This window comes from Schistocerca nitens, chromosome 7 (assembly GCF_023898315.1).
Source record: "Schistocerca nitens isolate TAMUIC-IGC-003100 chromosome 7, iqSchNite1.1, whole genome shotgun sequence".
NCBI classification, from domain to species: Eukaryota; Metazoa; Arthropoda; class Insecta; order Orthoptera; family Acrididae; genus Schistocerca; species Schistocerca nitens.
Genome location: NC_064620.1, coordinates 616,480,124 through 616,492,985, shown reverse-complemented (window position 1 = coordinate 616,492,985; position 12,862 = coordinate 616,480,124). Strand labels below are relative to the sequence as shown.

The 12,862-nt window shown below is 40.3% G+C and overlaps 1 protein-coding gene across 1 annotated transcript in view; it reads right to left on the bottom strand.

Moving 5' to 3' along the window:
• Positions 1 to 7,953: 7,953 nt before the first annotated feature.
• The window catches only part of LOC126195787 (cytochrome P450 4C1-like), a 195,243-nt gene continuing 190,334 nt past the window's right edge, over positions 7,954 to 12,862 (bottom strand). The window contains exon 6 of the mRNA XM_049934421.1: positions 7,954 to 9,441. Within this exon, the coding sequence (XP_049790378.1) occupies positions 9,001 to 9,441 (441 nt within the window). The 3' untranslated portion in view covers positions 7,954 to 9,000. The remainder of the gene's footprint in view (positions 9,442 to 12,862) is intronic.

Genomic DNA, 12,862 nt, shown 5'->3' with positions numbered 1-12,862 from the left:
CCAGTAATCAAAGAACAGCTAAGATATGGACAAGCCCCAGTCCATCGACACACCACAATAGATGGAGTTTTCCAACAAAAACAAATGAGATTTATTCAAGTCATCACAAAATACAACATCTTCGGAACCGTCAGATGCTGGAAGTACACAATCAATGACAAAAACGAGGACTGTCTCACTCACACAATCACATATGGCTACAAGACAGAATCCGACGAATATTGATAAAATCATCCAAGCTGAATTTCCAAAGTCACATGAAGGTCCGGAACTGTACGACATAGTAGTGAAAAACAAGATTCACGGACCATGAGGGCCATTAAACCCAATTCACCATGTATGAATGACGGAAATTGTGCAAAAAAAGTATCCAAAACCTTACTTGGAGACACATAAAACGGAGTTGATGGGTATCCCAAATATAGAAGATGGTCACCCAAAAACGGTGGCCTCATAACAAAAATTCGAATACGAAGTAGCCACGAACTGGAAATAATCTCTGGGACGAGTGAATTGGATGTTATTTTGGTAGACAGGTTCTGTTAGGGTTAGAATTTCCATGCACACAAGCTGAGACATGTAGAAAGACTGAGTTAACTATTTCTGGGAGGCTGTACAATTGCTAAGAGGTCGACTTGGCCCTTATTTTTTTACAAAGCCATGTGACGTAAAAGTAACATTGGGAACATTGTTAGATGGCGAGTTGCTACGCAGACATTTCATGATGAGGCGAGAGCCACACTGGGACGAGTATGCACAGCTGAAAGCAGCTCGTATATTCAGTTAGCTGGAAGCAGCCTGTGCTATTCTGCCATCCGCGGTAAAGACGTGTGCTGTCCAGAGGTGTCTCGAATATTGGGGCTGCACCTTGAAATTCTGTGATGTCGGTATGGTTCAAATGGCTCTGAGCACTATGGGACTCAACTGCTGTGGTCATAAGTCCCCTAGAACTTAGAACTACTTAAACCTAACTAACCTAAGGACAGCACACAACACCCAGCCATCAGATGTCGGTATAACGGAAACTGTATAGACGCAAATTTCATCTGCATCGGCTATGATGACCGCACGGGGCTGTGCTCTGTACGTAAGTCTTTGCTCCCATATGATCGTGTCATCATCGGCATCTAGGTGAACACATATTGTGACAGGAATTTCTCTAGTGTCAAGTATGAAAAGGGAAGTATGCACATCATGCCTGTGGGCAGCTGTGTGTGGTGTGACAGCTGACATCCACATCACTTGGCGGGGCTGTCGGTAGCCTGCTATGCGCTCTAGTGGACAGGGGGTGGTGTCTGCGTACGTTGGTTGCATGTCTGTTGCATTGTTTTCTGAGCGGGTCTGTAGGCTGTGCTATGCCTTATTTGGACAGTTTACGAGTACCGTGCGTGTCTATGGATCACTGTGCTGCATTATTTAGGAGTATGAATGTGTGTACTTAAATTATTTGGGTAAATTAGGAATTGTTAACATGTCTGGAGAGTATTATTTAGGAGTAGTTTACAGATTTGTGGGCTGTGTGGCGTGACCCCAAGCATGTGTTTTGTATCAGTGTGATAAATATACTCCGTATCTAAATAAAATGTTCCAATCGGTAAGGGGACGTGGCGGCCGGTTGAGGATCATGGTGGAGACTTTAACTATTTCCTTCCTTGTCCAGATCAGTGTGGCATTCGCGAAAATTCATTCCAAGTCCACAGTGGCGCACTCTGGTGATGTCAATATGTACTAGGCCTCATGGTGAACACACTGTATGTGCCATATTGAATAATGGTACTTGCGTCTTCATCTGACGTCACGCCCTCTGGTGGTTGCGATGTGTACTAAGTCATTTGGTCTGGAGCTCTTGGTGAATACACTGGGTGTTGCCATATTGGAATACATCACAGATGAGAGTGCTCTCTGGTGGTGGCGATGTGTACTATGTGAGTTGAAGTCCTGATCTTGTGGTGAACACATCTGCATGGAATTGTTTAAATAAAGAGCTATGTCCAAGTCCTTTCCCATGAATCCTTAGGAGGAAGTGGCGGTCTGGCAACTAAGCTTAGTACAAGTGTCTTTTCTTTCGCATCATTTTCTTAGCTTGGTAGATATATGGAACTTTGTTTAGCGCCAAAATTAAAAATTTGTGCCAGGTCATAGAAGAGGTGGCGGTTGGGTGACTTTCGTTAGTGGAGGTAGCCCAAGTGAGGTATGTTCCAGTGATTTTCTTTGTTTAATACACGTAACAGGGGTGTGGTGCATTTCCCGTGATTTTCTTTGCTTAATAGAGTTAACAGTGGTGTGATGGATTATCCTGTTGGAATTCAAATTTGGCGCCAGTTCGTAGGAGGAGGTGACAGTCGGATGACTTTGGCTAGTACAAGTGACCTATCTTCCCGCATTTTTCTTAGGTTGGTAGCGAAACCCCAAGTGAGCTTCGTTTAATGCAAAAATTCAAACTTGGCGCCAGTTCGTAGGAGGAAGTGGCGGTCGGTTGACTTTGGTTAGTGGAGGTAGCCCAAGTGAGGTATGCTCCAGCGATTTTCTTTGTTTAGTACAGATAACAGGGGTGTGGTGCATTATGCTGTTGGAATTCAAACTTGTCACCAGTTCCTAGGAGGAAGTGGTGATCGGGTGACTTAGTGTAGGTAGCACAAGTGAGATATCTGTCTACCATTTTCTTTGCTTAGTAGAGATAAGAGAGGTGTGGTACATTATCCTATTGGAATTTGAACTTGGCGCCATTTTTCTGTGGGAGGGGGTGTGGCACTTTCCTGCCAAAATTCAAGCTTCACGCCATCTTGAATGATGTCATGGCCGCCACCTTGGATGACGTCATGCGATGTTGCCATGCTTACATGTCGCCATCTTGGATGACGTCTTCGCCGCCATCTTGGATACATCTGGCAACAATGCAGAGTGGCCTAGTACTCTCTTTGTCCCAATACTATTGGTTACTACACCGTATGTGTGTGATCATTCTCACAGATCAAAACGACACTTTCACCAAGGATTCTATTCCTGTTGTTTGGAATGGCCTGTCGATATTTCAACCACGTTTCACAGAACCAGTCAGCATTTACTATTTACTCCCTGGACAGGAGGCCAATCAAAAGAATGCCCTTCCTCTTGCAGAACAACGTACACATCACTTTCCACACCAATGCATGTAGCTGAGATTCATTCTGTCACCAATGTATGGACTCCTGCTCAATTTCCGGGGTAAAGTAAGCAACCCTTGTCTAACTGACCATGACAAAAGTTTCGAGGAACCTATTGTCTGCTCCGAAGCGATTCTTCTTATGTTTGGGTATCAGATGTTTAGGCACCCAACTGGCACACACTCTCTTGAACAGCACGTGCTTAGTGACACTCTGAAGCAAGTAGAAAAGCGATATTCGCTGGAAATGGTTGCTTTTTGCAGTAAATTTTTTATGGCCGTCGTATGACTGTTAGTTCTGTCACGTTCTATTTCTGGCTAAAAAAGGTGACTTAAAGACCTGAGAAACTGTCTTAGTCCTACTGTAAGCTACTATTCATTCAACAGTGTATGGTCACTGATACTCTAAGTTTGGATGTGTCTTTATTACCACCCCTGTGCTGTCACCCCCATTCTGATATTTCCGCCCCTTCCGACAACCAACCTGCATCCACAAGTATGGCATTGACTGCAGGAGCACAGCATGTCCAGACTGCTACCAACACTGCCAGCATCTCACCTCTGACTCCCTCCGTAAAGTTATCACTAAGTCCACTACTCTTCCCATGTGTTTGACATTTAAGCATATGTGCTCATATTTCAGTAGTTTTAATGAACCCATCCTTATAAAAGGACACTAGCAGTGTAGATGTCTCTGAACACTGTAAACAAATCTGAACACTTTATGCAGCTGTATCTGCTTGAAGAAAGGACACACAAAATGTAGATGTAAATGCATATTGGAAACAGTTGCATATATAACAGGGTTGAATGGAAGAAAATACATTATTATAAATAATGCATCTCTCCTGATCTAAAGGAAATGTAGAATGCAGATTTGTCTATCTGTTGTAAAAATAATTGAACACTTTATGCAGATGTCTCTGACTATAATAAAAGAACTGCAATGCAAATGTAACTGCATATTGTAAGCAATTTTATGTATATATATATGGCAGGGTACAATGAAAGAAAACGAATGACTGGAGTTTAACAAATATATTTATTTGATCATTAAAATAAATGGCAGAAATGCTTTTTATCTTACAAAAAGATGTCCCACAATCATATTGCATTATTTTATTTGTTTTTGTTAATAATATATTTGTTCTGAATACAGAAAACAAATGATGAAAGTAAATAATTGCACATCCTATACCTTCTTACAAAAATTGGTGAAATATTTTGCATAATTTTTGGCATAGGAAAATTATATGCTTACATTTTTTTACATAATACACTGAAAAAGAAAGTACAAAACAAAAACTGTATGCAATCTATAAAAAAGGAGCTTGACAATTTATGGGAATATATATGTATATATACACTATGTCTCTATGGTTACATTTTCATACTGCTTCCAAAGCTTACAAACAGTTTTATTCTTCCAACAGTGCAGAATACTCATGACACAGCTGGAAGAGTCATGCATTTTAACTACACTTGACATTGTTAGAATACTCATGGCACAGTTGATTGTAGCTACACTTTGATATGGAAAATTTGCTTACAGCTCTTCCGGTGAGACATAGTACTATACTAAATGTGATCTCTTTTGGTATGGACAGCAGCAGTGAAACTTAACCTACTGTACAGATAATACACACATGGTGTGCAGAAAACACTTTAACTTGCACAAATGACGTGCACTCGCACGTATGGTGTGCAGAAAACGGTATATCTAGCACAAATGACGTGAAAAAAAGACATTATTCACACACATGGTGTGCACAAAACGCACATACAAACACACACACACACACACACACACACACACACACACACACATACACACACACACACACAAACTTGGTACTGTACACATATGTAGCTATGTATACACCTTTATACACTCTGACAAGTGAGTCATACTATTCAACAGCTGCACACACATTTTTTCTCCGTGTATACACTACCTGAACATACGCTATCGCCAAGGTGAACAGTGGTTTTGATCCCTACACCTTTTTCTGTATGTCATGTATGTGTTATATGTACAGTACGTTTAGCTTTCCTGCTGCTGGCCATACAAAAAGAGACTGCACTTAATTTAGTGTTATGGAGTTATAGGTGTTGGTTTTTTGGAATTGAAGGATTAGTTTGAGCTATATAAGTCAAGGAAAATGTCCAATTCCCCTTTTTAGAATTATGGATGTTCTTTTTTTGGTATTGTGAGATTGGTTTGAGATATAAAGTCGACTGAATTGTACGATAGCTGCTGGTTTTGTAGCTGTAGCGTTTCGTTGTTAAGTTGAAGGTTTTTATTTTACTTATTTATTTATTTTTTGATGGCAAAGTGTTTTGTGTTGTCATACATTTAGCTTGCTGAGGCCATAAACCTCCTATTTATCGTTGGAGTGAGATGTTCTTGTGTCGTTTTTATTTTCGTTCGTGTTTGTTTGCATGTGTATGTAGTGATGATATCGTCGCCATTTTGTATATGCTGGACGTAGACGTTTCCACTATACTGATGACATCATGGGTCAAAGTGGATGAGTGGAACTGGATCTTCCTGGCAGACTTTACATGTGATATGTTTAATAATCAACTTTACAGATGCACCAATTTAAATAATACTGTTTATTATCACTTTGTTAGGAATGATGACAAACATAGATCCTGCCTCAAAATCTGGTGGAAGACTGATCTCATGGCTACAAAAATCTGCCAGTATTTGTGGTAAACACTGCAATGGGTTCATTGTTATAAACAGACTTTAAGAGTGACAGTTAAAAGTTTGACACTGAGTTGACAGTTTTGATGGCAAAATCTTTCTAATTTACAATTACGTATTTTTATGTACAATGGCCACAGTCATTTTTAGGTTTTTGTAGCGAAATGAAAGTTGTTTAATTTAACAACAATTCAGTTACTTCTTTCCTTACTTATGGTCACACTAGTAAATAAAAGAGTTCCTACCAGTTATTGAGAGATGAATTAAATATAGAATTTCGTGATAGTTATCAGAAAGTTAGATTTGTATGCATTTCCTAATATACCCTCATCATGAATTGTGCAGTTTTTGTTTCTGTTGCTTTGAACACATGACAAGCTTAAGAACAGTTAATAGAAATACATTTGGGTTAATGTTACATTGAATTATGATAGTAGTAATGTTTGATAAATTACTTTGCATCACACATTGTTTGTAATTACGTTTTTATAAATTACAAGAGTGACAGATGATCTTATTCATTCCTACCAATGTCAGCAGTACATTTCGATACATGGGACATCATTACACAGTTATTATTTTCACAATATTTCCCTAAGGCGAATTTTACTCATGTTGGCTGTTTTTTGTTACTGTCTTTTGCTACTATTTGCATCTACAGTTACATCTACCGGGTGATCAAAAAGTCAGTATAAATTTGAAAACTTAATAAACCACAGAATAATGTAGATAGAGAGGTAAAAATTGACATACATGCTTGGAATGACATGGGGTTTTATTAGAACCACCCCATATTGCTAGATGGATGAAAGATCTCTTGTGCGCATCGTTTGGTGATGATCGTGTGCTCAGCTGCCACTTTCGTCATGCTTGGCCTCCCAGGTCCCCAGATGTCAGTCCGTGCAATTATTGGCTTTGGGGTTACCTGAAGTCGCAAGTGTATTGCAATCGACTGACATCTCTAGGGATGCTGAAAGACAACATCCGACGCCAATGCCTCACCATAACTCCGGGCATGCTTTACAGTGCGGTTCACAACATTATTCCTCGACTACAGCTATTGTTGAGGAATGATGGTGGACATATTGAGCATTTCTTGTAAAGAACATCATATTTGCTTTGTCTTACTTTGCTATGCTAATTATTGCTATTCTGATCAGATGAAGCGCCATCTGTCAGACATATTTTGAACTTTTGTATTTTTTTTTTTGTTCTAATAAAACCCTATGTCATTCGAAGCATGTGTGTCAATTTGTAGCTCGTACCTCTCTATCTACATTATTCCGTGATTTATTCAGTTTTCAAATTTATACTGACGTTTTGATCACCCGGTATTTTGCCAGTAAATTCAGCATATATATATATATATATATATATATATATATATATATATATATATATATATGCTGAACAGTGCTGGACAGTGTAGTACAATTAACTTTCGTCCACTAGATGCTACTAGTTTCTTCTTCTCCATAATGCTGTCAGAATAATACCTTAACTACGGTCTCAAGTTTCTTACATGAAATACTGTAAGAGCAAAATACATACATTTACTCATAAAATAGGTACTGCTTCAATGTAAAATCTTTATATTAAAAAAATCTCTTCGGCGCACCATAAATGTTCATGTCATGTGTATACACTGGGCACATTGCAGTTTAGTCAGTATTATGCTGCATAGAACTATTTGCTAGTATGTACAGTTAAATTCATATTACTCTTAAACACAACAATAGCTACTAAAGTCAGTATAGTTAGTGCTCCTTACGGTTTCATGGAGTATAGTAGTCACCTATTATTCAGACAAATTGTTTGTTAAAAGTGTCTGCATTGGTTATACGTTAATATCATGGAAACAATAAATATTCCACACACGAATCTTGCTTCTAGCCACCGCTAGCTGAAGAGGAATAACTTATTTCGAGCACAACCGAAGTAACATATAGAATATTCATTTACCAAATACTGATGTCTAGGTCTGATATATATATACATACACTGATGTCTAGGTCTGATATATATATATATATATATATATATATATATATATATATATATATATATATATATATATATATATGTCTTTTATGCCACTGCTAGTGTACTTCAGCCCATGCTCCGTCCATTCTCGGTTATTTTGCTCCCTAGGGAGCAGAATTCCCTAACTTCATCTACTTACTTCATCTACTTCATCATCACCAATCTTGATGTTAAGTTTCTCGCTGTTCTCATTTCTGCTTCTTCCCATTGCTTTCGTCTTTCTTGTGTTTGCTCTCAGTCCATATTCTGTAATGATTAGACTGTTCATTCCAGTCAACAGATCCTATAATTCTTCTTCACTTTCACTGAGAATAACGATGTCATCAGGAAATCTTAACACCAATATCCTTTTACCTTGAATTATTTATTACATTCTTGAACATTTATTTTATTTCCATCATTGCCCTCGAACCTTTCTTTTATTTCCATCATCGCCCTTGAACCTTTCTTTTGTTTCCATCATTGCCCTTTCTATGTAAAGTTGAACACACATTTAATCCTAGCACTTTATTCTTGGTCTTCCAGTCTTATAGTTCCCTCTTGGCTCTTGTTCAATCTGTATATTACCCTTCTTTCGCTGTAGCTTACCCCCATTTTCCTCAGAATTTCGAAAACCTTGCTCCTTTTCACGTTGTCTAACGCTTTTTCCAGGTCGACAAATCCTATAAAAGTGTTTTGATTTGTCAGTGCTTTGGTTTCCATTACGAGCCGCAACGTCCGAACTGCCTATCTGGTGCCTTTAGCTTTCCTGAAGACAAACTGACAGTCGTCTAACAGACCAGACAAGTCTACTAGTATCAAACACAGGTCTTAATTTGAGGAAGAAATTTCTGAGAGTGTACGTCTGGGGGACAGCGTCGTGTGGTAGTGAAACATGGATTGTGAGAAAACTCAAACAGAAGAAAATCAAATCATTTGGCATGTGGTGCTAGAGATGAATGTTGAAAATAATTTGTAGGCCATAGAAACTGTAGAGGAAGACAGAGAGTGGAATACATCCAGCTAATAATTGAGGACGTAGGTTGCAAGTAACACTCTGACAAGGTTGGCGCAGGATAGGAACCTTGGTGGGCTGCATAAAAAAAAGTAATACAGTCCTCTCTTACACTGAATTGGAGGGCAAGTTTTCTCGTGGGATACAAGTAACTCTGAAGCCGGTTATTGGGTGAGACGACATTGAGATCACACTCTCTTCCAGTTCCTCCCTGCTCGTTCCGGGAAGTATTCGGTAGCGCCGCAGAACCGTCGCTAGGATGACTTTCATCTGCAGTACTGCATATCGGCTGCCAATACACTTGCGAGCGCCGATGCCAAAAGGGATGTAGCTGTAGGGCTTCCTGAACGTGGCGCTGCCGCCCTCCAGGAAACGGCCGGGGTCGAACTTGTCCGGCTGGGGGAAGAGCTCGGGGTGGCGGTGCATCAGGTAGTAGGCTATGAGCGCGGTGCTGCCCCGGGGCGCGACGTGGCGGCCGCCTGCCAGCGGTGAGTCCTCAGTCACCAGGTACGGCATGCAGGGCACCGTCGTGAACAGCCGCCCAGCCTCCTGCCAGCACAACAGAGGACACGTGTAGCAGGTTCCGATCAAAGGTTGTGCACGGGGTCGTGGCTATCGTGACCTCCCCTCAACAACATTTTACTAGGTGCATTTATACAGGGCGGGCTAAGTAAAACTGGCTCTGAAATTATTTCGTGCAGTCTAAGACAGGCAACCCATCTTACATCGACTGCACCCGCGATGCAACGTTTAATTTTGGTCGCCTGTCTCAGGTGCACTATTAGGCAATAAAAAATGATGCACTACCAAGGAATTGCCAGAATGGAATGGAAATCGGTACGTGTCATGCACGTGCACAGAAAAACAAATGATTACAATTTCAGAAAAACTGGATTATTTGTTCAAGAGAAAGAACTTCACAAACTGAGCAAGCACATAATACGTTCATCCACTTCTGACCCTTAAGGAAGCAGTTACTCAGCTGGGTGTTGATTGATAGAGTTGTCGAATGTCCTCCTGCGGGACGTTGTGCCTTATTCTGCACAACTACCGTGTTAGCTCATCAAACTATCTTGCTAGTTGGAGGACCCTGGCCATAATTCGTCCAATTTTTGTGAAATTGCAATAATTTGACTGTAAATGCACATCAAACCTTCCGGTTTTCACCCCATTCAGATAATTTCTTCATGGTGCGTCATTTTCTTCTTCTTTTCCTTAGAGAGCACTTTCTGGTCCAGTGTAATTTTCTGAATATGTCTGTTTATATTTATTAATTTCCTGAATTCACTGCTAGCTTTTAGAGGACACATGATCGTCAAAACTGACTCGAAAATGGCAAGAAATCGTCCAAAAAATTACTGCCTTTGTTTAACGTAAGGCAGTTTCTACTTGCCATCTATGTCTATGTACATACTCCGCAAGACCTTGGTGGTGGCTACTTAGGATCATTGCTAATCATTTTCTTTCGTGTTTCAATACCGAAAACGCAACTAGAGATAAACAACGGTGAATAAAATCAAATAGGAGTCGTGATTTCTCTTTTTTGTGTTTGTGGCCTTACACAAGATGTACAAGTATTGCCCTGCAATTTGTCACAAATACCGTTTCTCTAAATTTTCTCAGTTGGCCCTAATGTTCCGCAGAGAGATCGTATTCCCCACAGGAATTCTAATTTGCATCGGCGAGAATTTCCGTACCTATGGGTAACAAGCCTAGGAGTACAATTACGGATTGCTTTGGCGTCTTCCTTTAATCTGATTTGGTGGGGATCCCAAAAACTCGGGTTTACAAAGTAAGTAGAAGAAGATGCTGCTGCCTTACCCTTCCTCGATGTCCCCGCATGTAGCAAACAAATTGGATGCCTTGGCTACAGTGTCTTCAGAAAACCTCCGCACATGGATTTTTTACTCGCACGCCATCAGCCAACATCAGTCAGCACAGAACGTCTCTATTATGCAGATGTTGGCGCATCATGCAACAACAAATATCAAAAAGCGTTAACCTGACCCATTAGCAGAGTCGACTACACAAGGTCTTCAGGAGCAATGGCTACAACGATCACCCAATAACTGAAGTGACCTCAAGAACGAATCACCATAAGGTACCAACGAAGAACAGGAACACTAAAGTGGATTGAAATTCCTTAAATGTGATTTACTCGTATCTTTAAAAAACATATTTGTAAAGTTAGACAAGCAAGTTGTCACCTGATGTACAGGTGCTTTTATAAAGAATTTCCACAACTTTTACTGTATTTGTAATGAATTTAGATGTTTTTATTCTGTAATGTTATTTAGTAAATTCCTTAAAAATTCCATTGATCGAGATCGTCGACCATTGCCAAATTTCATGCTTTTGTGTATGTGTATGCTAAGTTGTTAACTTGACCAGTACCTTCCACGCAAGCCACATAAAGTTGTGACTCTCGGCACACTTACCGCTGCTCCAACACCCTCCAGCAGGTGCCATAGTTTCTTCTGCAGCACAGACAGTTAGGTTCGACACTGCATTTCTAGGCCTATGCCTATTGGTTTCTTGTTGGCATTAAGTTTTTAATTGATGAAGCTTAAGCTACAGTTGACGATACATGACTGATGTGTCAAGGTCGTGTTGTAGATGTATACTCTCTGGTATGTATCGGAAGTTAATAGAAATTCTCAAAATATCAGTGAATATTTTTTAGTAAACTTCAGCATTTCTGAAGTCTGTGACATAATTGCAGCAAAAAAAGCTTTTTTTCTTTTCTTTTTTTTTTTTTTTTTTTTTTTTTTTTGCAGTTCCGTGGCTCTGAGTTGGGTAAGGCAAGTGACCAGGTAAAAAGATACAAAACAAAATTGATCTTCAGGCATCGATCGAAAATCTTGCAATTACTACGTCCTGTTACAGACGTGGCAGCAGTGTACAAAAAATTTTGCACATGCAAAAATCTTACATCGTACTACTGTGTGTAAGGTTAAACAAGTCGGGATGGAGTATGAGGGGTTTGATCCCTGTTCTTTCTCAGTATGCGGCTCTCATTATAGTTTTTCTGCGTCCAGGTCAAATTCCACAGAGATTTCAATCTCATTTTACATGGTAATGTCTAAGTCTTCCCCTACAGATACAGCGACAGTGAATATCGTTTCTTCTCTCAGATTTATTCTAGAGAAGCAAATGTTTAATCAGATGAAAATCCGTCCGAACAGCTTCACGTTTCAAAATTTAAATGCAGAATTTTTCTTACCAGAAGCAAATCACTGAATTCATATATGTAATATACAGTGAAGAGCCAAAGAAACTGGTATACCTGGCTAATATCGTGTAGGGCCCCCGTAAGGACGCAGAACTGCAGCAACACGACGTGACAAGGACTCGACTAATGTCTGAAGTAATGCTGGAGGGAACTGACACGATGAATCCTGTAAGATCGTCCATAAATCCGTAAGAGTACGGAGGGTGGAGATCTTTTCTGGACAGCACGTTGCAAGGCGTCCCAGATACGCTCAGTAATGTTCATGCCAGCGGAAATGTCTAAACTCAGAAGAGTATTCCTGGAGCCACTCTGTAGCAATTGCGGACGTGTGGGGTGTCGCATTGTCCTGCTGGAATTGCCCAAGTCCGTCGGAATGCTCAAGGGACATGAATGGACGCAGGTGATCAGAGAGGATGCTTACGTATGTGCCACCTGTCAGAGTCGTATCTAGATGTACCAGGGGTCCCATACCAACAGCACACGCCCCACACCATTATAGAGCCTCCACCAGCTTGAGCAGTCACCTGCTGACATGTAGGGTCCATGGATTCATCAGGCTTTCTTCATATCCGTATACATCCATCCGCTCGATACAATTTGAAGTGAGACTCGTCCGACCAGGCAACATGTTTCCAATCGGCAACAGTCCAATGTAGATGCTGACAGGCCCAGGCGATGCGTAAAGTTTTGTGTCATGCAGTCATCAAAAGTACACGAGTGAGCCTTTGGCTCCGAGAA